The sequence below is a fragment of the Panulirus ornatus genome, chromosome 34, assembly GCF_036320965.1.
Source record: "Panulirus ornatus isolate Po-2019 chromosome 34, ASM3632096v1, whole genome shotgun sequence".
NCBI lineage: Eukaryota > Metazoa > Arthropoda > Malacostraca > Decapoda > Palinuridae > Panulirus > Panulirus ornatus.
The window spans coordinates 969843-997452 of record NC_092257.1 but is presented as its reverse complement, the minus strand read 5'-3'; the positions used below and the strand labels follow the sequence as shown (position 1 = coordinate 997452).

Here is a 27610-nt window from a genome sequence, read left to right as displayed (position 1 = left end):
AAATTATGTGCGATGTAAAGAAACTTGAAAAGATGCATGGGTAGAAACCTCTTAAGATATATATGATTGTGAAGTATTCATGGCAGATGATATGATTAATGAAGATGTATGTTAATATGATTGAAGGAACTAGGAAAATACATAGACTGCAAAAGAGACAGATGGATTTAATTGGTGAACTATTTTGGGTTAGACATGTTGCAGGCAATGCCAGAGTAATGATCTTTGTGTGCCTTGGAGGTGTTTTGTGTGAGGGTTAGGATGTAAAAGATGTTAGTCTTGACAAATCAGCTAAATATGTAAATCTGTATTGTTCATTTGAATAGAGAAGTAAGTTGAGGATGTGTGTGAATGAGCTGGGAGGCTATATGTACACTCAAAGACTCAACTATCTTCCCTGAATTTGGTGAAAACTTAACGGAAAGGTTGAGCCAATCTACACACTTGTTTGTGACACTCATGTACAAATGGCTGACCTAGAACTCGTGAAACATGTTGCCAGTTCACCACTTACTGTTCAGTGGTGCTTAGTTACTACTTATGTGGATTTTGGTCATTTTCATATTACCAGTGCATGTGTAGATTGAGCTTATGTCAGGTTTATGAACAGACCCCATATCGTCCAATGTTTATACACATTCGCAGTATCCCTGAACCCATCAAATACCTGCTAAGGGTTGATAGCTAATTACAGTATCACATTTTCAGCTCATTACACAATAGTGTCTTAAAGATTATTGTGGTATGTATACCATGTAGTCAACAATTGTAATCATCTTCATGCATACAAGAAGACATTACATCTGATGTGACAGTCACTTTATGAAAAGAACAATCATCTGTCATGTTAAAGTTTATTCCCATTACCTGAAACTTCCAACTAGTTAGGTATACCAACCAACCCCATGTCGAGTCTCATAATGTTTTATAGGTTTAACTGATCATCAGACAAAACAGGGAAGATAATTGTGTCTTAGATTGTACTTAATTTACCTCTCTACCCCACATAGGTAGGACAGACATAAGAATCAACATAAGGGAGAAGCAAGAATGAATGGGTGAAGATGGCTGTGATTTGGATGTTTTGACAAAATTCTTGCATTGCTCACCTAGCTTTTTAATGTGGAACAGCACTTTAGATATGAGGAATATTGTAGATCAGGTTTTTAAGTGGTTAGTGCACTTGTAGTGCCTAATGTAGCTTAATTTATATTGTCTAATGTAGCTTAATTTATATTTTTAGAGTGTCATTCAGAAAATGAAATGAGGCCTCGTGATCCAGTGCGATGCCGAAGCTGTGGATATCGCATCCTGTACAAAAAGAGGACAAATCGACTTATTGTGTTTGATGCCCGCTGAAGACTGATCTGTCGGGTAGAAAGGTTTTATGTAAAATTTTTTGTATTCAAACATAAGGTATCTTTACATCTTAAAATGCATAGCTTTATATAACATAGTATGGTATGTCATAATAAAATACAGGTGATTTTTGCTTTTTATACTGTTATGCATTACTTCTGTTAGCATAACATATTACATACAGGAAATTTCACTTATGATGTCAACTTTTTTGGCTTTCAGATTCTGATAACTAAACTGTAAAACAAGATCTTAAATATTTGTGCAGTATGAATTTTCTAAATAGGTTTTAAAATTGTCAGATTGTTACTTGAATGTGAAAACTCTTTCTTTGTTAGTTTGGATTTATATTTTTCATACTTGCTCACTATCACCTGTTTTAGCGAGGTAATACCAAGAACAGATGAAGAAAGGTGACGGGTTCTCCCATTCATTCTCTAGCTGTCATGTGTATTACACTGAAACCATGACCTCCCTCCACAATCAGGCCTCATAGACCTTTCTGTGGCTTCCTGTGGTTGCATCACATGCCTTCGCCCAGTCCAAGGAGAGCATGTCAATGCCTGTTATTTCCACATTCCTACAGTTCATTTTGTCTCATGCACACCTTTCACCTTACTAGGGCAAACCATGGAAAGGTCTGTAGATAGAGAGCTGTGGTTTTGGTGCAGTACACTAAACAGGTAGAGAATAAGTGTGAACGAACGTGGCCTTTTTGTCCGTTTTCCTAGTGCTACCTTGCTGAAGCAGAGGGTAGCGATGCTGTTTCCTGTGGAGCAAGGTAGCACTGGGAATGGATGAAGGCAAGCATGAATATGTACACGTGCATCTTTGTATATGTCTATCAATTGAAGGCAAGCAAGTATGAATATGTACACGTGTATATACATGTATGGGCATTTGTGTATAAATGTGTAAACGAGTGGATGGGTCGTTCTTGTTTTGTTTCCTGGCACCACCTCTGACTCGGAAACAGCTATTAAGTATGATTAAAAAAAATGTGATATGATTGAAGGAACTAGGAAAATATGTAGACTGCAAAAGAGACAGGTGGATTTAATTGGTGAACTATGTTGGGTTAGACATGTTGCAGGCAATGCCAGTAATGATCTTTGTGTGCCTTGGAGGTGTTTTGTGTATAAATATGTGTATATGAGTGGACCTCACTGACTTGGAAACAGCAATTAAGTATAATTAAAAAAAAGAGAGATGTGTGGTAATAAAAAGAGTGTGGTTGAGAGAGCAGAAGAGTGTGTATTGAAATGGTTTGGTCACACGGAGAGAATGAGTGAGGAAAGATTGGCAAAGAGGATATATATGTGTCAGAGGTGGAGAGAACAAGAAGTGGGAGACCAAATTGGAGGTCAAAGGATGGAGTGAAAAAGATTTTGAGCGATCGAGGCCTGAACATACAGGAGGGTGAAAGGCGTGCAAGGAATAGGGTGAATTGGAACGATGTAGTATACTGGGGTCGACGTGCTGTCTATGGATTGAACCAGGGCATATGAAGCATCTGGGGTAAACCATAGAAAGTTTTGTGGGGCCTGGATGTGGAAAAGGAGCTGTGGTTTCAGTGCATTATACATGACAGCTAGAGACTGAGTGGGAACGAATGTGTCATTTGTTGTCTTTTCCTAACGCTACCTCGTAGTGGGTTGGGCCATTAATTGATCGTTTCCTTGCACTACCTTGCAAACGCAGGAGACAGCGACAAAGTAAAAGAAAATGATATATATATATATAAATTATGTACATGTGTATGTATATATATGTATACGTAGAAATGTATATGTGTGTGTGTGGACGTGTATGTATATATGTGTGTACATGTGTGTGTGGGTGGGTTGGGCTATTCTTTCGTCTGTTTCCTTGCGCTACCTCACTAACACGGGAAACAGCGACAAAGCAAAATAAAAAATACATATACATATGTAGAGGATGTGGTGAAATGGTTAGTACATATGGAGACAATGAGTGAGGAAAGGTTAATAAAGAAATATGTCAGAATAGGGAAAAAGGGGAACGTGGAGACCAAACTGGAGATGGAAGGATGGGCATGAACATGCTGGAGGGTGAAAGGTGTGCATGGGATAGAATGAACTAGAATAATGTGGTGTGGTGTACTGGGGTATGCTGTCAGTGGACAGAACTAGGGAATGTGAAGCATCCAGGGTAAATTATGGAGAGGGCCTGGATGTGGATAGGGAGCTGTGGTTTTGGGGCATTACACGACAGCTAGAAAATGGACACGAGCAGAAATGGCCTTTTTTTCATGGTGCTACCTCAACTAACTTGGGAAATGGTGATCAAGTATGAAAAATATATGTACATATTTCATTATTCAATCATCTTGGAGTGTGATATACACTACCTGCCAGTTTTTTACACAATGATTTTGTAAACATAATAATCTTTCCTTTCATTAATAAAACAAAGTGAAAACCTCCACATTCAGAAAGTAATAAAACTGGAATATTCTAAAATCTACTTCAAATGAGAAAAAATATGCATAAACTTAAAAAATCTGAAAGACTTTGGTTAAAGCTAATAATGTACAGTGATTAAGAAAAATTTCATATTTAATTTTCCGATTCACTTTACATGAATATAACAATAGTGCCGAACTTTTCTTTAAGTGTATTAATTATATAAAATACTAAGGCATTATATATAATGAACAAATGAACTCATAAATACTTTAGGTGACAGCATTTGTCAAGTTGCATTCCTCTGACTTGTGTACCTGTTTTCTTTATGCTAAACCCACATGTGGACTGCTGGCATTCCATCCAAAAGCATACAATCTTTCCTTGTCAGACATAACTCCTTAACTAGGATTTCTGTGGTGAGTGCTATATGCTAGTCCTGCCTTTTGGTCAAATCATAGGAGCAACAGAAGTAGTAGGTAGGAAAATTTGACAGTAACACTAGGTAGAAGTATTTGATAGGAACCTCTGAAAACTTGTGCTAGAGTTGCCCTCTGCTAGTGACCTGTTAAGGGTGAAACACTAGAGGCAAAGAGTTCAGTTATGGAGACTTGCTGTGGCCTACCCCTTGAGCAAGTTCCAAAAAGAATGGGTAACAGAGTATAGATAGACAGATATTACCTAAGAATATCAGTGGGAGCATCTATTATTAGTCTTTTTTTTCTTTTTACTCTGCAGGTTCACCAGTGGCCAACAACTTAAGGGAGTTCTCAAAGGAAATGGGAGTCAGAGATATATCAGAATGAAGTATCCTTAACAATATGAGGACATTTAATATAATTTGATTTTCTTTTCATACTTGATCACTGTTTCCCAAAGTAACACCAGGAACAACTAAAGAAAGGCCACATCTGCTCATATCCATTCTCTTGCTGTAATGTGCAATGCACTAAGATCACAGCTCCCTATCCACAACCAGATTGCTCAGTCTTTTTCACTCATCCTTCCATCTCCAATTTTGTCTCTCCTTGTTCCCTTCACTTGACACATATATCCTCTTTGGCAACCTTTCTTCACTCATTCTCTCCATATGTCCAAACCATTTCAGCACATCCTCTTTGGCTCTCAAACCACACTTTTTATTGCCACACATCTCTTTACCTTTTCATTACTTACTTGATCAAAACACCTCACCCAACATAATGTCCTCAAACATTTCTTTTCAAACACATTCACTCTCCTCTGCAGAGCCTTATCAATAGCCTATGCCTCGCATCCATATAATATTGTTGGTACTACCATGCCTTCAAAAATACCCATTTTTGCCCTCCCAAACAATGGTCTCTCCACACATTCTTCACTGGTCCCAGAACCTTTGCCCCCTCCCCAACTCAATGACACACTTCAGCTTTCATGGTTCCATTCGCTGCCATGTTCTCTCCCAGATATCTAAAACACTCCCTCCAAACTCACACCCAAATTAACCTGTCCCTTAAATCTGATAAACCTAATAACGTTGCTTTTATTCATATTCATTCTCAACTTTCTCCTTTCACAAGTACTCTTGCAAATTCAATCACCAACTAATGCAGTTTTTCACTTGCATTTGCCACCAGTATTTTATCTTTAGCAAACAACAACTGATTTACTTCCTAGGCCCTCTCATTCCCAACTGAAAGCATACTTGCCCCTCTCTCCAGGACTCACGTTTACCTCCCTCACCACCCCACCCACCAACAAACTGAACAACCATGGTGACATCACACACCCCTTCCATAGACCAACCTTCACTGGGAACCAATCACTCTCCTTTCTTCATACTTGTACACAAGTTTTCACCCTTGATGAAAACTTCTCACTGCTTGCCTCCCATACCATATATTCTTAAGACCTTCCACTAAGCAACTCTATCGAGCCTGTCATATGCCTTCTCCAGATCCTTAAATGCCAAATACAAATCCATCAATTTCTCTTAAGTATTTCTCACACACATTCTTTAAAGCAAACACCTGATCCACACATCCTCTGCCAACTCTGAAACCACACTGCTCTTCCCCAGTATGATGCTTTGTACATGTCTTCACCCTCTCAATACAACTTACCAGGTATACCCAGGAAACTTATACTCCTATAGGGTGAACACTCACCTTTATCCCCCGTTTTTATACAATGACATTATACATACATTCCGCAAATCCTCAGGCACCTCACCACGATCCATTCATACCATGATAATCTTTACCAACCCTCTTGATAAATTCAAATGCAATACCATAAGGCTTTCACTACCTCTTCTCTCTTCAACAAACTGCTCTTCATGACTCTTACTTCACATACCACTGTAACCACACCACTTCCTGTATGGCTCAGTAATCTATTCCGATTGCTATCTTGTTCTTATGGGAAGTAGTGAACACGTAGATATCTGCCTTTCTATTTGCAATGGGTTTAATAGACTTACCCCATATGATACCATTGTTGTTGTGTATATACAAATATCGGGGGTTTAAGCCTTCTCTACAACAAAATTTACTTCCTTTAGAATAATGATCGTTATCAACACTGCAGAAACTGGATAACAGATATATCATTTCTTCAGGACTGTCTTCTTGTTACCCATCAGTATGGTAAACACAATACCAGCAATCTTCTCATAGAAGACAAACATGAGTGCTGCAGTCAATACTGTTTGCAGAATCTTGGCCTCCAGACCCTTGAACAAACCTCTGAATCCATGTTTCCTGTTGAGAGAATAAAACTTTTCTAAGAATTCTTACATGCAGTATAATTCAACCCTTGATATTCATTATGTATTATAATACTTGATCACTGTTTCTGAATTAGTGTGTTAGTGCCATGATACAGATGAAGAAATACCCATCCATTCACATACACATGCACATACATATACACACACACTTTTTTTTCATACTGTTTACCATTTCCCGCATCAGTAAGGTAGTGCTAAGAACAGAGAACTGAGCCTTTGAGGGAATATCCTCACTTACCCCCTTCTCTGTTCCTTCTTTTGGAAAATTAAAAATGAAAGGGAAGGATTTCCAGCCCCCCGTTCCCTCCCCTTTTAGTTGCCTTCTAAGACACGCAGGGAATACGTGGGAAGTAGAAGGCGACTAAAAGGGGAGGGAGCGGTGGGCTGGAAATCCTCCCCTCTCATTTTTTTTTTTTTTCATTTTCCAAAAGAAGGAACAGAGAACGAGGCCAGGTGAGGATATTCCCTCAAGAGGCCCAGTCCTCTGTTCTTAACTCTACCTTGCTAATGCGGGAAATGGCGAATAGTTTGAAAGAAATATATATATATATATATATATAATTATTCTTTTTTTATTATTTTACTTTCTCGCTGTCTCCCACGTTAGCGAAGTAGTGCAAGGAAACAGACAAAAGAACGGCCCAACCCACCCACATACATATGTACATACATACACGTCCAAACACACAAATATACATACCTATACATCTCAATGTATACATATATATACACACACAGACATATACATATATACGCATGTACATAATTCATACTGTTTGCCTTTATCCATTCCCATCGCCACCCCGCCACACATGAAATAACAACCCCGTCCCCCCCCCACATGTGCGCGAGGTAGTGCTAGGAAAAGACAACAAAGGCCACATACATTCACACTCAGTCTCTAGCTGTAATGTAATATTGTACCGAAACCACAGCTCCTTTTCCACATCCAGGCCCCACAGAACTTTCCATGGTTTACCCCAGACGCCTCAAATGCCCTGGTTCAATCCATTGACAGCATGTCGACCCCAGTATACCACATCGTTCCAATTCACTCTATTCCTTCCACGCCTTTCACCCTCCTGCATGTTCAGGCCCCGGTCACTCAAAATCTTTTTCACTCCATCTTTCCACCTCCAATTTGGTCTCCCACTTCTCCTCGTTCCCTCCACCTCTGACATATATATCCTCTTTGTCAATCTTTCCTCACTCATCCTCTCCATGTGACCAAACCATTTCAAAACACCCTCTTCTGCTCTCTTAACCACACTCTTTTTATTATCACACATCTCTCTTACCCTATTATTACTTACTCAATCAAACCACCTCGCACCATGTATTGTCTTCAAACATCTCATTTCTAGCACATCCACCCTCCTCCGCACAACTCTATCTATAGCCCACGCCTCGCAACCATATAACATTGTTGGAACCACTCTTCTTTCAAACATACCCATTTTTGCTTTCCGAGATAATGTTCTCGACTTCCACACATTCTTCAACGCTTCCAGAACTTTCGCCCCCTCCGCAACCCTATGATTCACTTCTGCTTCCATGGTTCCATCTGCTGCCAAATCTAAAACACTTCACTTCCAGTTTTTCTCCATTCAAACTTACCTCCCAATTGACTTGTCCCTCAACCCTACTGTACCTAATAACCTTGCTCTTATTGACATTTACTCTCAGCTATCTTCTTTCACACACTTTACCAAACTCAGTCACCAACTTCAGCAGTTTCTCATCCGAATCAGCCACCAGCGCTGTATCATCAGCGAACAACAACTGACTCACTTCCCAAGCACTCTCATCCACAACAGACTGCATACTTGCCCCTCTCTCCAAAATTCTAGCATTCACCTCCCTAACAACCCCATCCATAAACAAATTAAACAACCATGGAGACATCACACACCCCTGCCGCAAACCAACATTCACTGAGAACCAATCACTTTCCTCTCTTCCTACACATGCACATGCCTTACATCCTCAATAAAAACTTTTCACTGCTTCTAACAACTCGCCTCCCACACCATATATTCTTAATACCTTCCACAGAGCATCTCTATCAACTCTATCATATGCCTTCTCCAGATCCATAAATGCTACATACAAATCCATTTGCTTTTCTAAGTATTTCTCACATACATTATTCAAAGCAAACACTTGATCCACACATCCGCTACCACTTCTGAAACCACATTGCTTTTCCCCAATCTGATGCTCTGTACATGCCTTCACCCTCTCAATCAATACCCTCCCATATAATTTCCCAGGAATACGCAACAAACTTATACCTCTTTAATTTGAGCACTCGCTATTATCCCCTTTGCCTTTGTACAATGGCACTAAGCAAGCATTCTGCCAATCCTCAGGCACCTCACCATGAGTCATACACACATTAAATAACCTTACCAACCAGTCAACAATACAATCACCCCCTTTTTTAATAAAAAAGGTGATAACAAGTAGTGGTGATCTGAGAAGATGGAGTGAGTATTTTGAAGGTTTGTTGAATGTGCTAAGATATATATATATATATATATATATATATATATATGGCTGTGAGGAGTGGGTTGTGCAGAGGAGGGTGGATGTGTTGGAAATGAGATGTTTGAGGACAATATGTGGTGTGAGGTGATTTGAGTAAGTAAGTAATGAAAGGGTAAGAGATGTGTGATAATAAAAAGAGTGTGGTTGAGAGAGCAGAATAGGGTGTATTGAAATAGTTTGGTTGCATGGAGAGAATGAGTGAGGAAAGATTGACAAAAAGGATATATGTATCAGATGTGGAGGGAACGAGAGGAAGTGGGAGACCAAATTGGAGGTGAAAGGATGGATTGAAAAAGATTTTGAGCAATGGGGGCCAGAACATACAGGAGGGTGAAAGGCATGTGCAAGGAATAGAGCGAATTGGAACAATGTGGTATACCAGAGTCAACGTGTTGAACCAGGGCATGTGAAGTGTCTGGGGTAAACCATGGAAAGTTTTGTGGGGTCTAGATGTGGAAAGGGAGCTATGGTGTCTGTGCATCACACATGACAACTAGAGACTGTGAACAAATGTGGCCTTTGTTGTCTTTTCCTAGTGCTACCTCGCAGGGGGGGGGGGGGGGGGTTCATGTGTGACCGGAATGGCTGAGGACAGCAAGTATGAATATGTACATGTGTACAACCCTATCTATCACCCATGCCTCACAACTATATAACATTGTTGGAACCACTATTCCTTCAAACATACCCATTTTTGCTCTCTGAGATAACATTCTTGCCTTCCACACATTCTTCAACACTCCCAGAACCTTTGCACCACCCCCCCACCATGTGATTCACTTCTGCTTCCATGGTTCTATCCACTGCCAAATCCACTCCCAGGTATCTAAAACTTCACTTCCTCCATTTTTTCTCCATTCAAACTTACCTCCCAACTGACTTGTCCCTCAACCCTACTGAACCTAATATCCTTACCCTTATTCACATTTACTTTCAGCTTTCTTCTTTCACACATTTTACCAAACTCAGTCACCAGCTTCTGCAGTTTCTGAACCGAATCAGCCACCAGTGCTCTATCATCAGCAAACAACAACTGACTCACTGTAACCTTACCTTACCTGATTATATACAGAATAATGGAGAAAAGGCCAGCTTTCTGTGGTAGTCCCTCATAGTTGTGACCATGCTGGAAGAGGATAATTTTTAATCCATATCTTGTACATAAATTTATTCCCTGCATGTTAAGCAAACTACCATCTGTAGAATCATTACCAAAGAACTCTATCATTGATGTCCAGTGCAGTGAAACACTGAAATTCCAAAGCAATGCTTGCTACCCAGACCAAGGAATGTCTTTATCACACAAAGCATCTTAAGTCTTTGATGTCCAAATTTAACCAAGCTGTATTATGAAAATTAATGACAAGTTAATTGGACAGTATTAAACATAAGTTGCACAATAAGGTTTTGATGCAATATTGGTATTTAATATGAATTACCTGTTAGCTTTCAGTAACTCTACTCATTTTTGGGCATAAGCTCAATGATTTTATTTAAAATGTTTGAAAACCACTCTAAATACTGAAATCTCTCCTACCCTTTGCTTGGCTTGCACCAGCTGAATGGGATAAGTGAGGATTGTGGCAATAGCTTTAGCAGCTGCACCAACACTAAATACCACCAGAGAGTTAAGTTGTTGAGAGCCATACACATTCTGCAATTGATTCTTCATTGCTTCATAGGCCATGAACTGAATGGCTGGATTGATTGTAAGAATTAGTGAAGAACAGGCACCAGACCACAGACCAGTCAACCCTTCCTCTCGTCCAACATGCGCCAAACCATCTGAAAATTACACTGAAGGATTATTCAATTTTTTTATATTCCACAAGTATCACTAACAAAAAATAATAACCCAATCTAGGATTTCTTAACATACATGAAGCTCTTCCTAAATTCTTAAACAAACAAATCCATGAAGATTCTTCCACGTATCACACACTACATTTAAGTGCATTAGAACCTTTCAAACAAATGCTACGTCAATGTCATTCCTCCCCTAGACCTCTATGGTATTTTCTTGGACTTACGTCCATTTGAGCAACCAGCCTATTATAACAAATATTTCTTGCAAATCTGCTTACTGCCTGACTCAATTCAACTTTTAGACATTGTCCTCAAACCATCAAAAAATTAAAAGATCAATCACATCTTTAAAGTTCTGCAAATACCAACAAATAATAACCAATATCTAGAGATTCCTATACATATATTGCTTATTGGATAAGTCTATGAAGATTCTTTCCAGAAAAGAGCGCTACACTTAAGTGCATTAGAAACAAACAATTACTTCCTCAGTATCATTCCTCCACAACTTTATGGTATTTTCTTGTCCTTACACCCATTTGAGCCAATTTTTAAACATATTTCTTCAAATCTGTTTAAGGCCTCAATAATCCATCTTTCAAACATATTTTCTTTCTCTCTTTCTTATTCCCATAATACTTCCTTACTGCTTACTCTGCCAACTCACTACAGATGAGTCTGGATATAGTTCAACTTAATGCAACAAAAGTGATATAGCTTGAGTACCTAAATTACATCCATGTTGTTCCTACAATAAATCCCCTTTCTAACAAATAAATTGTGGAAGGGTGGTCCATTAGAAACTGATTTCCATTACATCCCATATTACTCCAAGGAACATTAATAAATGAAATATTAACAAGTGTAATGGAAACCTACCTTATTCCTTCAAGGCAAGAGATGTTTAGAGAGTAGCAAAGACTACACTAAAACAGAGCAAAATTTCTCCAAGGTCAACAAGAGTCACATGAATCACCTCCTGATCAGAAACTGCGTTTGAATGAGATGCAAGCAAATCCCCCTATATTCGTGATGCTCAATCATTTTCAGCTCTTCAGCAATGCTGTTTCCTAGACTTCTTAGCGTGTGAAACACTATAGCATTCTTATCTGCCATGATTTAATACAAAAACACAGGCCTTGGTACCATAAAAACATTTCTACTGTGGTAAAATATGGGTACTAAGTTCATTATGTCTTGAACAAATGGGCAATCAACTCAAGGCTGTTAAGTAGTAATCAAGCTATGTCTTATTCTGTCTTGAAATTTCTATTTAAACTATCTTTGCAGGTGTAAAGGCACAGAAGACAAAACTTTACCATTAAATTGCTATAAAGCTGTGTACAGACAAAATGTATTTATCATTTATCATACTTAATCGCCGTCTCCTCCGTTAGCAAGGTAGAGCAAGGAAACAGAAGAGGAATGGACCAACTCATCCACATACACATGTATATACATAAACGCCCACACACGCACATATACATACATATACATTTCAATGTATACATACGTATACATACACAGACATATATATATACACATGTATATGTATGTATATGCTGAAATGTATAGGTATGTATATGTGCATGTGTGGGTGTTTATGTATAGACATGTGTATGTGGGTGAGTTTGGCCTTTCTTTCGTCTGTTTCCTTGCACTACCTTGCTAACACGGGAGACGGCGATTAAGTATAATAAATACTAAATATAACTATATGTGTATATGAGTGGATGGGCCATTCTTCATCTGTTTCCTGGCACTACACACAAATACGGTGCATATGAATGCACACTTTCATAGAACACATAATGCCCTCCAACAGCCAGGACTCAAACCCAGGACCTATTGCGTGGTAGTCAGGAATGCTAATTGCTCGGGTATGATTGCCCTTAAAAGGGAAATGACTATCTGATTATAAGTAATCGAATATCCTTTGTCTCACATATGTGAACAATGGGGTTAAATCCCATCTGGCCCACATGACCTTACACAACCTTACCTTACTGTACAAATGCTTCCTGAATGTTTGTCTGTCTGCTTATCTCATGTTTCTTTTTCCCATCATCAGAAGGTACTCCATGCAGAATCATTGTCAAACATTCCACACAAATTTGTTCTGAAAGAATCTTTTCATCGAAGCACTAATTACTCCAACTACAAATCTATTGTCTATAATAATACATAACCTGCTAATTCACTGAAGTCATATTCGACTTACCTACAATACCCTTATACCTGCGTGATGTATTATGTTGATTACCTTGCAACTTGGCACCCTGCATTTTCAACCTGGTATTCACAACCCAGAGTGGGTTTGTGGTCATTACATTAACTGACCCTGCAATGGAAAGCTATATTAAAATCATAATACATTCATGTGAGTGAAAACATTGATGTATAGATACCCATCATAAATGCTGCTAGAACTACTTATACCATGCAGATGTGATAAACATGTATAATTAGTTTCTTTAGAAAAATAATATGAAATCATTAACTTTCCACCTCCTCTACTGCAATTAAACTAACCTGCAACCATGCCAAAAAAGAGGTCTCTCAATACTGATTTATCTTCATTAGCTATTCTTTTGAGAGCATGAAAGGTGTAGAAATAAACGAAATTGGAACAGTATAAAGACTCTATTACAGGCAGCAGACCACGGTACAAGCCAACACTGAAAAGAAAAATAACAATGATAATAACATATGGGTTGGACAACAGGTATTCAAAGTTCAGAATACTCCTTCCAATCATTCTGTGATATGCACACAGCAGACATACCTGCATTCTTGTACTCACTTGTAGAAAATAAATGAAGAATGTAAAATGATGGAAGTTTTTTTTTTTTTCATTTTCCAAAAGAAGGAACAGAGAACGAGGCCAGGTGAGGATATTCCCTCAAGAGGCCCAGTCCTCTGTTCTTAACTCTACCTTGCTAATGCGGGAAATGGCGAATAGTTTGAAAGAAATATATATATATATATATATATATATATTATTCTTTTTTTATTATTTTACTTTCTCGCTGTCTCCCACGTTAGCGAAGTAGTGCAAGGAAACAGACAAAAGAACGGCCCAACCCACCCACATACATATGTACATACATACACGTCCAAACACACAAATATACATACCTATACATCTCAATGTATACATATATATACACACACAGACATATACATATATACGCATGTACATAATTCATACTGTTTGCCTTTATCCATTCCCATCGCCACCCCGCCACACATGAAATAACAACCCCGTCCCCCCCCCCACATGTGCGCGAGGTAGTGCTAGGAAAAGACAACAAAGGCCACATTCATTCACACTCAGTCTCTAGCTGTAATGTAATATTGTACCGAAACCACAGCTCCTTTTCCACATCCAGGCCCCACAGAACTTTCCATGGTTTACCCCAGACGCCTCAAATGCCCTGGTTCAATCCATTGACAGCATGTCGACCCCAGTATACCACATCGTTCCAATTCACTCTATTCCTTCCACGCCTTTCACCCTCCTGCATGTTCAGGCCCCGGTCACTCAAAATCTTTTTCACTCCATCTTTCCACCTCCAATTTGGTCTCCCACTTCTCCTCGTTCCCTCCACCTCTGACATATATATCCTCTTTGTCAATCTTTCCTCACTCATCCTCTCCATGTGACCAAACCATTTCAAAACACCCTCTTCTGCTCTCTTAACCACACTCTTTTTATTATCACACATCTCTCTTACCCTATTATTACTTACTCAATCAAACCACCTCGCACCATGTATTGTCTTCAAACATCTCATTTCTAGCACATCCACCCTCCTCCGCACAACTCTATCTATAGCCCACGCCTCGCAACCATATAACATTGTTGGAACCACTCTTCTTTCAAACATACCCATTTTTGCTTTCCGAGATAATGTTCTCGACTTCCACACATTCTTCAACGCTTCCAGAACTTTCGCCCCCTCCGCAACCCTATGATTCACTTCTGCTTCCATGGTTCCATCTGCTGCCAAATCTAAAACACTTCACTTCCAGTTTTTCTCCATTCAAACTTACCTCCCAATTGACTTGTCCCTCAACCCTACTGTACCTAATAACCTTGCTCTTATTCACATTTACTCTCAGCTATCTTCTTTCACACACTTTACCAAACTCAGTCACCAACTTCTGCAGTTTCTCATCCGAATCAGCCACCAGCGCTGTATCATCAGCGAACAACAACTGACTCACTTCCCAAGCACTCTCATCCACAACAGACTGCATACTTGCCCCTCTTTCCAAAATTCTAGCATTCACCTCCCTAACAACCCCATCCATAAACAAATCAAACAACCATGGAGACATCACACACCCCTGCCGCAAACCAACATTCACTGAGAACCAATCACTTTCCTCTCTTCCTACACATGCACATGCCTTACATCCTCAATAAAAACTTTTCACTGCTTCTAACAACTCGCCTCCCACACCATATATTCTTAATACCTTCCACAGAGCATCTCTATCAACTCTATCATATGCCTTCTCCAGATCCATAAATGCTACATACAAATCCATTTGCTTTTCTAAGTATTTCTCACATACATTATTCAAAGCAAACACTTGATCCACACATCCGCTACCACTTCTGAAACCACATTGCTTTTCCCCAATCTGATGCTCTGTACATGCCTTCACCCTCTCAATCAATACCCTCCCATATAATTTCCCAGGAATACGCAACAAACTTATACCTCTGTAATTTGAGCACTCGCTATTATCCCCTTTGCCTTTGTACAATGGCACTAAGCAAGCATTCTGCCAATCCTCAGGCACCTCACCATGAGTCATACACACATTAAATAACCTTACCAACCAGTCAACAATACAATCACCCCCTTTTTTAATAAAAAAGGTGATAACAAGTAGTGGTGATCTGAGAAGATGGAGTGAGTGTTTTGAAGGTTTGTTGAATGTGCTAAGATATATATATATATATATATATATATATATGGCTGTGAGGAGTGGGTTGTGCAGAGGAGGGTGGATGTGTTGGAAATGAGATGTTTGAGGACAATATGTGGTGTGAGGTGATTTGAGTAAGTAAGTAATGAAAGGGTAAGAGATGTGTGATAATAAAAAGAGTGTGGTTGAGAGAGCAGAATAGGGTGTATTGAAATAGTTTGGTTGCATGGAGAGAATGAGTGAGGAAAGATTGACAAAAAGGATATATGTATCAGATGTGGAGGGAACGAGAGGAAGTGGGAGACCAAATTGGAGGTGAAAGGATGGATTGAAAAAGATTTTGAGCAATGGGGGCCAGAACATACAGGAGGGTGAAAGGCATGTGCAAGGAATAGAGCGAATTGGAACAATGTGGTATACCAGAGTCAACGTGTTGAACCAGGGCATGTGAAGTGTCTGGGGTAAACCATGGAAAGTTTTGTGGGGTCTAGATGTGGAAAGGGAGCTATGGTGTCTGTGCATCACACATGACAACTAGAGACTGTGAACAAATGTGGCCTTTGTTGTCTTTTCCTAGTGCTACCTCGCAGGGGGGGGGGGGGGTTTCATGTGTGACCGGAATGGCTGAGGACAGCAAGTATGAATATGTACATGTGTACAACCCTATCTATCACCCATGCCTCACAACTATATAACATTGTTGGAACCACTATTCCTTCAAACATACCCATTTTTGCTCTCTGAGATAACATTCTTGCCTTCCACACATTCTTCAACACTCCCAGAACCTTTGCACCACCCCCCCACCATGTGATTCACTTCTGCTTCCATGGTTCTATCCACTGCCAAATCCACTCCCAGGTATCTAAAACTTCACTTCCTCCATTTTTTCTCCATTCAAACTTACCTCCCAACTGACTTGTCCCTCAACCCTACTGAACCTAATATCCTTACCCTTATTCACATTTACTTTCAGCTTTCTTCTTTCACACATTTTACCAAACTCAGTCACCAGCTTCTGCAGTTTCTGAACCGAATCAGCCACCAGTGCTCTATCATCAGCAAACAACAACTGACTCACTGTAACCTTACCTTACCTGATTATATACAGAATAATGGAGAAAAGGCCAGCTTTCTGTGGTAGTCCCTCATAGTTGTGACCATGCTGGAAGAGGATAATTTTTAATCCATATCTTGTACATAAATTTATTCCCTGCATGTTAAGCAAACTACCATCTGTAGAATCATTACCAAAGAACTCTATCATTGATGTCCAGTGCAGTGAAACACTGAAATTCCAAAGCAATGCTTGCTACCCAGACCAAGGAATGTCTTTATCACACAAAGCATCTTAAGTCTTTGATGTCCAAATTTAACCAAGCTGTATTATGAAAATTAATGACAAGTTAATTGGACAGTATTAAACATAAGTTGCACAATAAGGTTTTGATGCAATATTGGTATTTAATATGAATTACCTGTTAGCTTTCAGTAACTCTACTCATTTTTGGGCATAAGCTCAATGATTTTATTTAAAATGTTTGAAAACCACTCTAAATACTGAAATCTCTCCTACCCTTTGCTTGGCTTGCACCAGCTGAATGGGATAAGTGAGGATTGTGGCAATAGCTTTAGCAGCTGCACCAACACTAAATACCACCAGAGAGTTAAGTTGTTGAGAGCCATACACATTCTGCAATTGATTCTTCATTGCTTCATAGGCCATGAACTGAATGGCTGGATTGATTGTAAGAATTAGTGAAGAACAGGCACCAGACCACAGACCAGTCAACCCTTCCTCTCGTCCAACATGCGCCAAACCATCTGAAAATTACACTGAAGGATTATTCAATTTTTTTATATTCCACAAGTATCACTAACAAAAAATAATAACCCAATCTAGGATTTCTTAACATACATGAAGCTCTTCCTAAATTCTTAAACAAACAAATCCATGAAGATTCTTCCACGTATCACACACTACATTTAAGTGCATTAGAACCTTTCAAACAAATGCTACGTCAATGTCATTCCTCCCCTAGACCTCTATGGTATTTTCTTGGACTTACGTCCATTTGAGCAACCAGCCTATTATAACAAATATTTCTTGCAAATCTGCTTACTGCCTGACTCAATTCAACTTTTAGACATTGTCCTCAAACCATCAAAAAATTAAAAGATCAATCACATCTTTAAAGTTCTGCAAATACCAACAAATAATAACCAATATCTAGAGATTCCTATACATATATTGCTTATTGGATAAGTCTATGAAGATTCTTTCCAGAAAAGAGCGCTACACTTAAGTGCATTAGAAACAAACAATTACTTCCTCAGTATCATTCCTCCACAACTTTATGGTATTTTCTTGTCCTTACACCCATTTGAGCCAATTTTTAAACATATTTCTTCAAATCTGTTTAAGGCCTCAATAATCCATCTTTCAAACATATTTTCTTTCTCTCTTTCTTATTCCCATAATACTTCCTTACTGCTTACTCTGCCAACTCACTACAGATGAGTCTGGATATAGTTCAACTTAATGCAACAAAAGTGATATAGCTTGAGTACCTAAATTACATCCATGTTGTTCCTACAATAAATCCCCTTTCTAACAAATAAATTGTGGAAGGGTGGTCCATTAGAAACTGATTTCCATTACATCCCATATTACTCCAAGGAACATTAATAAATGAAATATTAACAAGTGTAATGGAAACCTACCTTATTCCTTCAAGGCAAGAGATGTTTAGAGAGTAGCAAAGACTACACTAAAACAGAGCAAAATTTCTCCAAGGTCAACAAGAGTCACATGAATCACCTCCTGATCAGAAACTGCGTTTGAATGAGATGCAAGCAAATCCCCCTATATTCGTGATGCTCAATCATTTTCAGCTCTTCAGCAATGCTGTTTCCTAGACTTCTTAGCGTGTGAAACACTATAGCATTCTTATCTGCCATGATTTAATACAAAAACACAGGCCTTGGTACCATAAAAACATTTCTACTGTGGTAAAATATGGGTACTAAGTTCATTATGTCTTGAACAAATGGGCAATCAACTCAAGGCTGTTAAGTAGTAATCAAGCTATGTCTTATTCTGTCTTGAAATTTCTATTTAAACTATCTTTGCAGGTGTAAAGGCACAGAAGACAAAACTTTACCATTAAATTGCTATAAAGCTGTGTACAGACAAAATGTATTTATCATTTATCATACTTAATCGCCGTCTCCTCCGTTAGCAAGGTAGAGCAAGGAAACAGAAGAGGAATGGACCAACTCATCCACATACACATGTATATACATAAACGCCCACACACGCACATATACATACATATACATTTCAATGTATACATACGTATACATACACAGACATATATATATACACATGTATATGTATGTATATGCTGAAATGTATAGGTATGTATATGTGCATGTGTGGGTGTTTATGTATAGACATGTGTATGTGGGTGAGTTGGGCCTTTCGTCTGTTTCCTTGCACTACCTTGCTAACACGGGAGACGGCGATTAAGTATAATAAATACTAAATATAACTATATGTGTATATGAGTGGATGGGCCATTCTTCATCTGTTTCCTGGCACTACACACAAATACGGTGCATATGAATGCACACTTTCATAGAACACATAATGCCCTCCAACAGCCAGGACTCAAACCCAGGACCTATTGCGTGGTAGTCAGGAATGCTAATTGCTCGGGTATGATTGCCCTTAAAAGGGAAATGACTATCTGATTATAAGTAATCGAATATCCTTTGTCTCACATATGTGAACAATGGGGTTAAATCCCATCTGGCCCACATGACCTTACACAACCTTACCTTACTGTACAAATGCTTCCTGAATGTTTGTCTGTCTGCTTATCTCATGTTTCTTTTTCCCATCATCAGAAGGTACTCCATGCAGAATCATTGTCAAACATTCCACACAAATTTGTTCTGAAAGAATCTTTTCATCGAAGCACTAATTACTCCAACTACAAATCTATTGTCTATAATAATACATAACCTGCTAATTCACTGAAGTCATATTCGACTTACCTACAATACCCTTATACCTGCGTGATGTATTATGTTGATTACCTTGCAACTTGGCACCCTGCATTTTCAACCTGGTATTCACAACCCAGAGTGGGTTTGTGGTCATTACATTAACTGACCCTGCAATGGAAAGCTATATTAAAATCATAATACATTCATGTGAGTGAAAACATTGATGTACAGATACCCATCATAAATGCTGCTAGAACTACTTATACCATGCAGATGTGATAAACATGTATAATTAGTTTCTTTAGAAAAATAATATGAAATCATTAACTTTCCACCTCCTCTACTGCAATTAAACTAACCTGCAACCATGCCAAAAAAGAGGTCTCTCAATACTGATTTATCTTCATTAGCTATTCTTTTGAGAGCATGAAAGGTGTAGAAATAAACGAAATTGGAACAGTATAAAGACTCTATTACAGGCAGCAGACCACGGTACAAGCCAACACTGAAAAGAAAAATAACAATGATAATAACATATGGGTTGGACAACAGGTATTCAAAGTTCAGAATACTCCTTCCAATCATTCTGTGATATGCACACAGCAGACATACCTGCATTCTTGTACTCACTTGTAGAAAATAAATGAAGAATGTAAAATGATGGAAGTTGCTGCCTTTTTTTTTTCAAATTGGCAAATGATGTACAGTGTCCACAAAAAGCTCTCTCTCTCTCTCTCTCTCTCTCTCTCTCTCTCTCTCTCTCTCTCTCTCTCTCTCTCTCTACCAGACTACAAATTATTTGTAAGGAACAGAGATGGTCCAGAAGGCGGAACTGCATTGTATATAAAATCTTGCCGAAACCCAATGAAATTCAGACTACAACAACAACTGCTGCTATTGAACACTTGTATGTTCAGAGTAGCACACAATGCTGCAACTTTACATATACTTTGTCTTTAGATGCCCTGGTCAGCCAGCAGATACTGACACTATCATGCATGAGAATTAACAACATGCAACACGGGATTATGACTCGATCATTCTTGGGGGTTTTAATCTCACAGAAATCAAGCGGCAAACTATCTTAGGTGTAGAGAGTGAAGCTGCTAGACTTATCACCTTTGTCAAAAACAATTTTCTCTACCAAGCCAACAAGGGAAACTAATACACTTGATTTAACTGTTACATCCCAGGAGTTCTTAGTAACTAATACTCATGTTGGAGAACATCTTGGTACTTGTGACCATACCATGATTAGGTTGGACATAAATATCAAAACCATCTCCCCTAAAATCAGTATTATTATCTCCAACTATCTAACTTTAAAAGGATGGATTTCAATGGGTTATGCCATATCCTAAAGTCTCACCCTTGATAATTCCTGCCCAGAGGAATTATGGGCGTTTTAAGTATTAGTTTATGCCCCATCATTCCTGCATGACAGAAACAATAAAACCAATAATAAGCCAGATTGGAACTCCCAAGATATTGCAAGAGCTGTATGGTGTAGACAAAGACCCAAATATTACAAAACAATCATATGGCAACTGAAAGATCTTATCAAACAAACCAAGAGAGAATACGAAGTGAGCATTACAAGCGATAGTAATAGCAATAGAGATCTTAAAATATTTCATATATACATATTTATTTATTTATTTATACTTATTTTGCTTAGTCTCTGTCTCCCACGTTAGCGAGGTAGCGCTAGGAAACAGACAAAAAAATGGCCCAACCCACCCACATACACATGTATATACATACACGTCCACACACACAAATATACATACCTATACATCTCAACATATACATATATATATATATATATATATATATATATATATATATATTTTTTTTTTTTTTGCTGTTTCCCAGCGTTTGCGAGGTAGCGCAAGGAAACAGACGAAAGAAATGGCCCAACCCACCCCCATACACATGTATATACATACGTCCACACACGCAAATATACATACCTACACAGCTTTCCATGACGCTTCACATGCCCTGATTCAATCCACTGACAGCACGTCAACCCCGGTATACCACATCGCTCCAATTCACTCTATTCCTTGCCCTCCTTTCACCCTCCTGCATGTTCAGGCCCCGATCACTCAAAATCCTTTTCATTCCATCTTTCCACCACCAATTTGGTCTCCCACTTCTCCTTGTTCCCTCCACCTCTGACACATATATCCTCTTTGACAATCTTGCCTCACTCATTCTCTCCATGTGACCAAACCATTTCAAAACACCCTCTTCTGCTCTCTTAACCACACTCTTTTTATTACCAGACATCTCTCTTACCCTATTATTACTTACTCGATCAAACCACCTCACACCACATATTGTCCCCAAACATCTCATTTCCAGCACATCCACCCTCCTGAACACAACTCTATCCATAGAACACGCCTCGCAACCATACAACATTGTTGGAACCACTATTCCTTCAAACATACCCATTTTTGCTTTCCGAGATAATGTTCTCGACTTCCACACATTCTTGAAGGCTCCCAGAATTTTCGCCCCCTCCCCCACCCTATGATTCACTTCCGCTTCCATGGTTCTATCCGCTGCCAAATCCACTCCCACATATTTAAAACATTTCACTTCCTCCAGTTTTTCTCCATTCAAACTTACCTCCCAATTGACTTGACCCTCAACCCTTCTGTACCTAATAACCTTGCTCTTATTCACATTTACTCTCAACTTTCTTCTTTCACACACTTTACCAAACTCAGTCACCAGCTTCTGCAGTTTTTCACATGAATCAGCCACCAGCGCTGTATCATCAGCAAACAACAACTGACTCACTTCCCAAGCTCTCTCATCCACAACAGACTGCATACTTGCCCCTCTTTCCAAAACTCTTGCATTCACCTCCCTAACAACCCCATCCATAAACAAATTAAACAACCATGGAGACATCACACACACCCCTGCCGCAAACCTAAATTCACTGAGAACCAATCACTTTCCTCTCTTCCTACACGTACACATGCCTTACATCCTCCATAAAAACTTTTCACTGCTTCTAACAACTTGCCTCCCACACCATATATTCTTAATAACTTCCACAGAGCGAGGTACCTCTATCAACTTTATCATAGGCCTTCTCCAGATTCATAAATGCTACATACAAATCCATTTGCTTTTCTAAGTATTTCTCACATACATTCTTCAAAGCAAACACCTGATCCACACATCCTCTACCACTTCTGAAACCACGCTGCTCTTCCCTAATCTGATGCTCTGTACATGCCTTCACCATCTCAATCAATACCCTCCCATATAATTTCCCAGGAATACTCAACAAACTTATACCTCTGTAATTTGAGCACTCACCTTTGTCCCCTTTGCCTTTGTACAATGGCACTATGCAAGCATTCCGCCAATCCTCAGGCACTTCACCATGAATCATACATACATTAAATAACCTTACCAACCAGTCAACAAATCAGTCACCGCCTTTTTTAATAAATTCCACTGCAATACCATCCAAACCCGCTGCCTTGCCAGCTTTCATCTTCTGCAAAACTTTTACTACCTCTTCTCTGTTTACCAAATCATTTTCCCCAACCCTCTCACTTTGCACACCACCTCGACCAGAACACCCAATATCTGCCACTCTATCATCAAACACATTCAACAAATTTTCAAAATACTCACTCCATCTCCTTCTCACATCACCACTACTTGTTATCACCTCCCCATTAGCCCCCTTCAATGAAGTTGCCATTTGTTCCCTTGTCTTATGCACTTTATTTACCCCCTTCCAAAACATCTTTTTATTCTCCCTAAAATTTACTGATACTCTCTCACTCCAACTCTCATTTGCCCTCTTTTTCACTGCTTGCACCTTTCTCTTGACCTCCTGCCTCTTTCTTTTATACATCTCCCACTCATTTGCATTATTTCCCTGCAAAAATCATCCAAAAGCCTCTCTCTCTCTCTCTCTCTCTCTCTCTCTCTCTCTCTCTCTCTCTCTATATATATATATATATATATATATATTGTGGTTTCAGAAGTGGTAGAGGATGTGTGGATCAGGTGTTTGCTTTGAAGAATGTATGTGAGAAATACTTAGAAAAGCAAATGGATTTGTATGTAGCATTTATGGATCTGGAGAAGGCATATGATAGAGTTGATAGAGATGCTCTGTGGAAGGTATTAAGAATATATGGTGTGGGAGGCAAGGTGTTAGAAGCAGTGAAAAGATTTTATCGAGGATGTAAGGCAAGTGTACATGTAGGAAGAGAGGAAAGTGACTGGTTCTCAGTGAATGTTTGTTTGCGGCAGGGGGTGTGATGTCTCCATGGTTGTTTAATTTATTTATGGATGGGGTTGTTAGGGAGGTGAATGCAAGAGTTTTGGAAAGAGGGGCAAGTATGCAGTCTGTTGTGGATGAGAGAGCTTGGGAAGTGAGTCAGTTATTGTTCACTGATGATACAGTGCTAGTGGCTGATTCGGGTGAGAAACTGCAGAAGCTGGTGACTGAATTTGGTAGTGTGAAAGAAGAAAGCTGAGAGCAAATGTGAATAAGAGCAAGGTTATTAGGTACATTAGGGTTGAGGGACAAGTCAATTAGGAGGTAAGTTTGAATGGAGAAAAACTGGAGGAAGTGAAGTGTTTTAAATATCTGGGAGTGGATTTGGCAGAGGATGGAACCATGGAAGCAGAGGTGAATCATAGGGTAGGGGAGGGGGCAAAAGTTCTGGGAGCATTGAAGAATGTTGAGAACATTATCTTGGAAAGCAAAAATGGGTATGTTTGAAGGAATAGTTATACCACATCATTCCAATTCACTCTATTCCTTGCATGCCTTTCCCCCTCCTGTATGTTCAGGCCCCGATCACTCAAAATCTATTTCACTCCATCTTTCCACCTCCAATTTGGTCTCCCACTTCTCCTCGTTCCCTCCACCTCTGACACATATATCCTCTTGGTCAATCTTTCCTCACTCATTCTCTCCATGTGACCAAACCATTTCAAAACACTGTCTTTTGCTCTCTCAACCACACTCTTTTTATTACCACACATCTCTCTTACCCTATTATTACTTACTTGATCAAACCACCTCACACCACATATTGTCCTCAAACATCTCATTTCCAGCTCATCCACTCTCCTCGACACAACTCTATCCATAGCCTACGCTTCACAACCATATAACATTGTTGGAACCACTATTCCTTCAAACATACCCATTTTTGTTTTCCAAGATAATGTTCTCAACTTCCACGCATGCTTTAATGCTCCCAGAATTTTCGCCCCCTCCCCCACCCTACGATTCACTTCCGCTTCCATGGTTCCATCGGCTGCCAAATTCACTCCCAGATTTCTATAACACTTCACTTCCTCCAGTTTTTCTCCGTTCAAACTTACCTCCCTCAACCCTACTGTGCCTAATAACCTTGCTCTTATTCACATATACTCTCAGCTTAGTTCTTTCACACACTTTACCAAACTCAGTCACCAGCTTCTGCAGTTTCTCACATGATTCAGCCACCAGCGCTGTATCATCAGCGAACAACAACTGACTCACTTCCCAAGCTCTCTCATCCACAACAGACTTCATACTTGCCCCTCTTTCCAAAACTCTTGCATTCACCTCCCTAAAAACCCCATCCATAAACAAATTAAACAACCATGGAGACATCACACACCCCTGCCGCAAACCTACATTCACTGAGAACCAATCACTTTCCTCTCTTCCTACACGTACACATGCCTTACATCCTCAATAAAAACTTTTCACTGCTTCTAACAACTTGCCTCCCACACCATATATTCTTAATACCTTCCACAGAGCATCTCTATCAACTCTATCATATGCCTTCTCCAGATCCATAAATGCTACATACAAATCCATTTGCTTTTCTAAGTATTTCTCACATACATTCTTCAAAGCAAACACCTGATCCACACATCCTCTACCACTTCTGAAACCACACTGCTCTTCCCCAATCTGATGCTCTGTACATGCCTTCACCCTCTCAATCAGTACCCTCCCATATAATTTACCAGGAATACTCAACAAACTTATACCTCTGTAATTTGAGCACTCACTCTTATCCCCTTTGCCTTTGTACAATGGCACTATGCAAGCATTCCGCCAATCCTCATGCACCTCACCATGAGTCATACATACATTAAATAACCTTACCAACCAGTCAACAATACAGTCACCCCCTTTTTTAATAAATTCCACTGCAATACCATCCAAACCTGCTGCCTTGCCGGCTTTCATCTTCCGCAAAGCTTTTACTACCTCTTCTCTGTTTACCAAATCATTTTCCCTAACCCTCTCACTTTGCACACCACCTATATCTGCCACTCTATCATCAAACACATTCAACAAACCTTCAAAATACTCACTCCATCTCCTTCTCACATCACCACTACTTGTTATCACCTCCCCATTTGCGCCCTTCACTGAATATTAAGAAACATAGGGAGTGGAATAGGAGTAAATGAGGATGGGAACCAATTGTGGATGATAAAAGCATAGCAATAATTCTGAACAAGTTTTTTCAGTTCTGTTTTTATGCTAGAAAGAAACGACATGAATTTTGAGATGGCAATAAACAGCACTCACATGATATATGAATTTACCATCATAGTTAAAGAAGTATCCCTGGGGATAGGGGATTAAGAATACTTCCCACGTATTCCCTGCGTGTCGTAGAAGGCGACTAAAAGGGGAGGGAGCGGGGGGCTGGAAATCCTCCCCTCTCGTTTCTTTTTTTTTTTTCCAAAAAGAAGGAACAGAGGGGGCCAGGTGAGGATATTCCAAAAAAAGGCCCAGTCCTCTGTTCTTAACGCTACCTCGCTAATGTGGGAAATGGCGAATAGTTTAAAAGAAAAAGGAAGAAAGTTAAAGAAGTATTAACACAGATAGACAGGGTGCCGCAATATCCAAGCTATATGAAAAAAACAAGATAAAAAAGGCAAAACCTGTCCATCTGTATCTACACACCAAAAGCATAAAGCAATCCAATGCTTTCCCTATTTCATGCTAAACAAAAGCAAGCTCTCTTTGACACTATAAAGAAATCTTCATGCATTCTGCATTCTGATCCGGAAAAAGCAATATTACTTATGTAAGGGATATCAGGTGTAATGGCACTATCTGCTGGCTGACATAAGTCAGCACTGAAGATGCATACATACATTTTAAACTGCAAATATGAAATTAAAAGAGGATGGGCATATGTATTTATTCTGTTGAATGGGTTCTGTATCCTTACATAAGCTGCATTTGTGCCATTCAAATGCAGCTTATATAAGGATACAGAACCCATTCATCCCTTACTTTCCTATGAGGCTTAGAAATCATTAAACGAATAGCATGATATACTAGTAGTTCAGCTCCTGTGTAAAGTTATAGTTGATATTTTAAAAAATTTGCTCTACATGATTTGGTCCATCAAATTAATTCCTGAAACTTACAAAACAAGAAGCTTTCAAAGAGCAAACCTAAATAATTTTATCTCGCTAACAAAGCACTAATAAAGATGTTAAACACGTTGGTTAAAGGAGAAAAATTACTACTCAAAGTATCATGCTGAACTCAAACTATATTCATTTGAAATATATATATCAATATATTTTCATGTTAGAAATACTGAGATAGAAAATAAAAAATATGGAAGCAGAGGAAGAGAGACAGATAATGAAAGGAATTGCTAGGGTCACCCGTGTCTATATTCTTCTATTATATTTATATATTTGTTATACT

At 39.1% G+C, this 27610-nt stretch overlaps 2 protein-coding genes across 3 annotated transcripts in view; both read right to left on the bottom strand.

The window, feature by feature from the left end:
• Positions 1–1483: 1483 nt before the first annotated feature.
• Positions 1484–13728, bottom strand: LOC139759740 (peroxisomal membrane protein PMP34-like). Its single transcript, XM_071682152.1, has 5 exons — positions 13444–13728; positions 13133–13252; positions 10643–10890; positions 10164–10231; positions 1484–6526 (listed from the first exon to the last, which is right to left on the bottom strand). The coding sequence occupies exons 1-5, from the start codon at positions 13700–13702 to the stop codon at positions 6373–6375; spliced, it is 849 nt and encodes a 282-aa protein (XP_071538253.1). The 5' UTR covers positions 13703–13728; the 3' UTR covers positions 1484–6372.
• Positions 13729–16814: 3086 nt separating this feature from the next.
• Positions 16815–27610, bottom strand: part of LOC139759735 (peroxisomal membrane protein PMP34-like) — a 42260-nt gene continuing 31464 nt past the window's right edge. The window contains exons 4-7 of one of the 2 annotated variants that reach the window (XM_071682140.1): positions 20229–20374; positions 19918–20037; positions 17432–17679; positions 16815–17020 (exon numbers count right to left, since the gene is read on the bottom strand). In XM_071682140.1, the coding sequence (XP_071538241.1) occupies positions 16949–17020; positions 17432–17679; positions 19918–20037; positions 20229–20374 (586 nt within the window). In that variant the 3' untranslated portion in view covers positions 16815–16948. The remainder of the gene's footprint in view (positions 17021–17431; positions 17680–19917; positions 20038–20228; positions 20375–27610) is intronic. The other variant, XM_071682141.1, reaches the window with a different exon arrangement.

Excerpts from the sequence above, each read along its gene's own strand:
- LOC139759740 (XM_071682152.1), bottom strand. The coding sequence starts at position 13,702 with ATGCAGGTATGTCTGCTGTGTGCATATCACAGAATGATTGGAAGGAGT. Across the intron at positions 13,253-13,443 it reads CTTTTTTGGCATGGTTGCAG|GGTCAGTTAATGTAATGACC; the intron begins GTTAGTTTAATT and ends TTTCCATTGCAG. Across the intron at positions 6,527-10,163 it reads ATTATTCTGTATATAATCAG|GAAACATGGATTCAGAGGTT; the intron begins GTAAGGTAAGGT and ends TTCTCTCAACAG.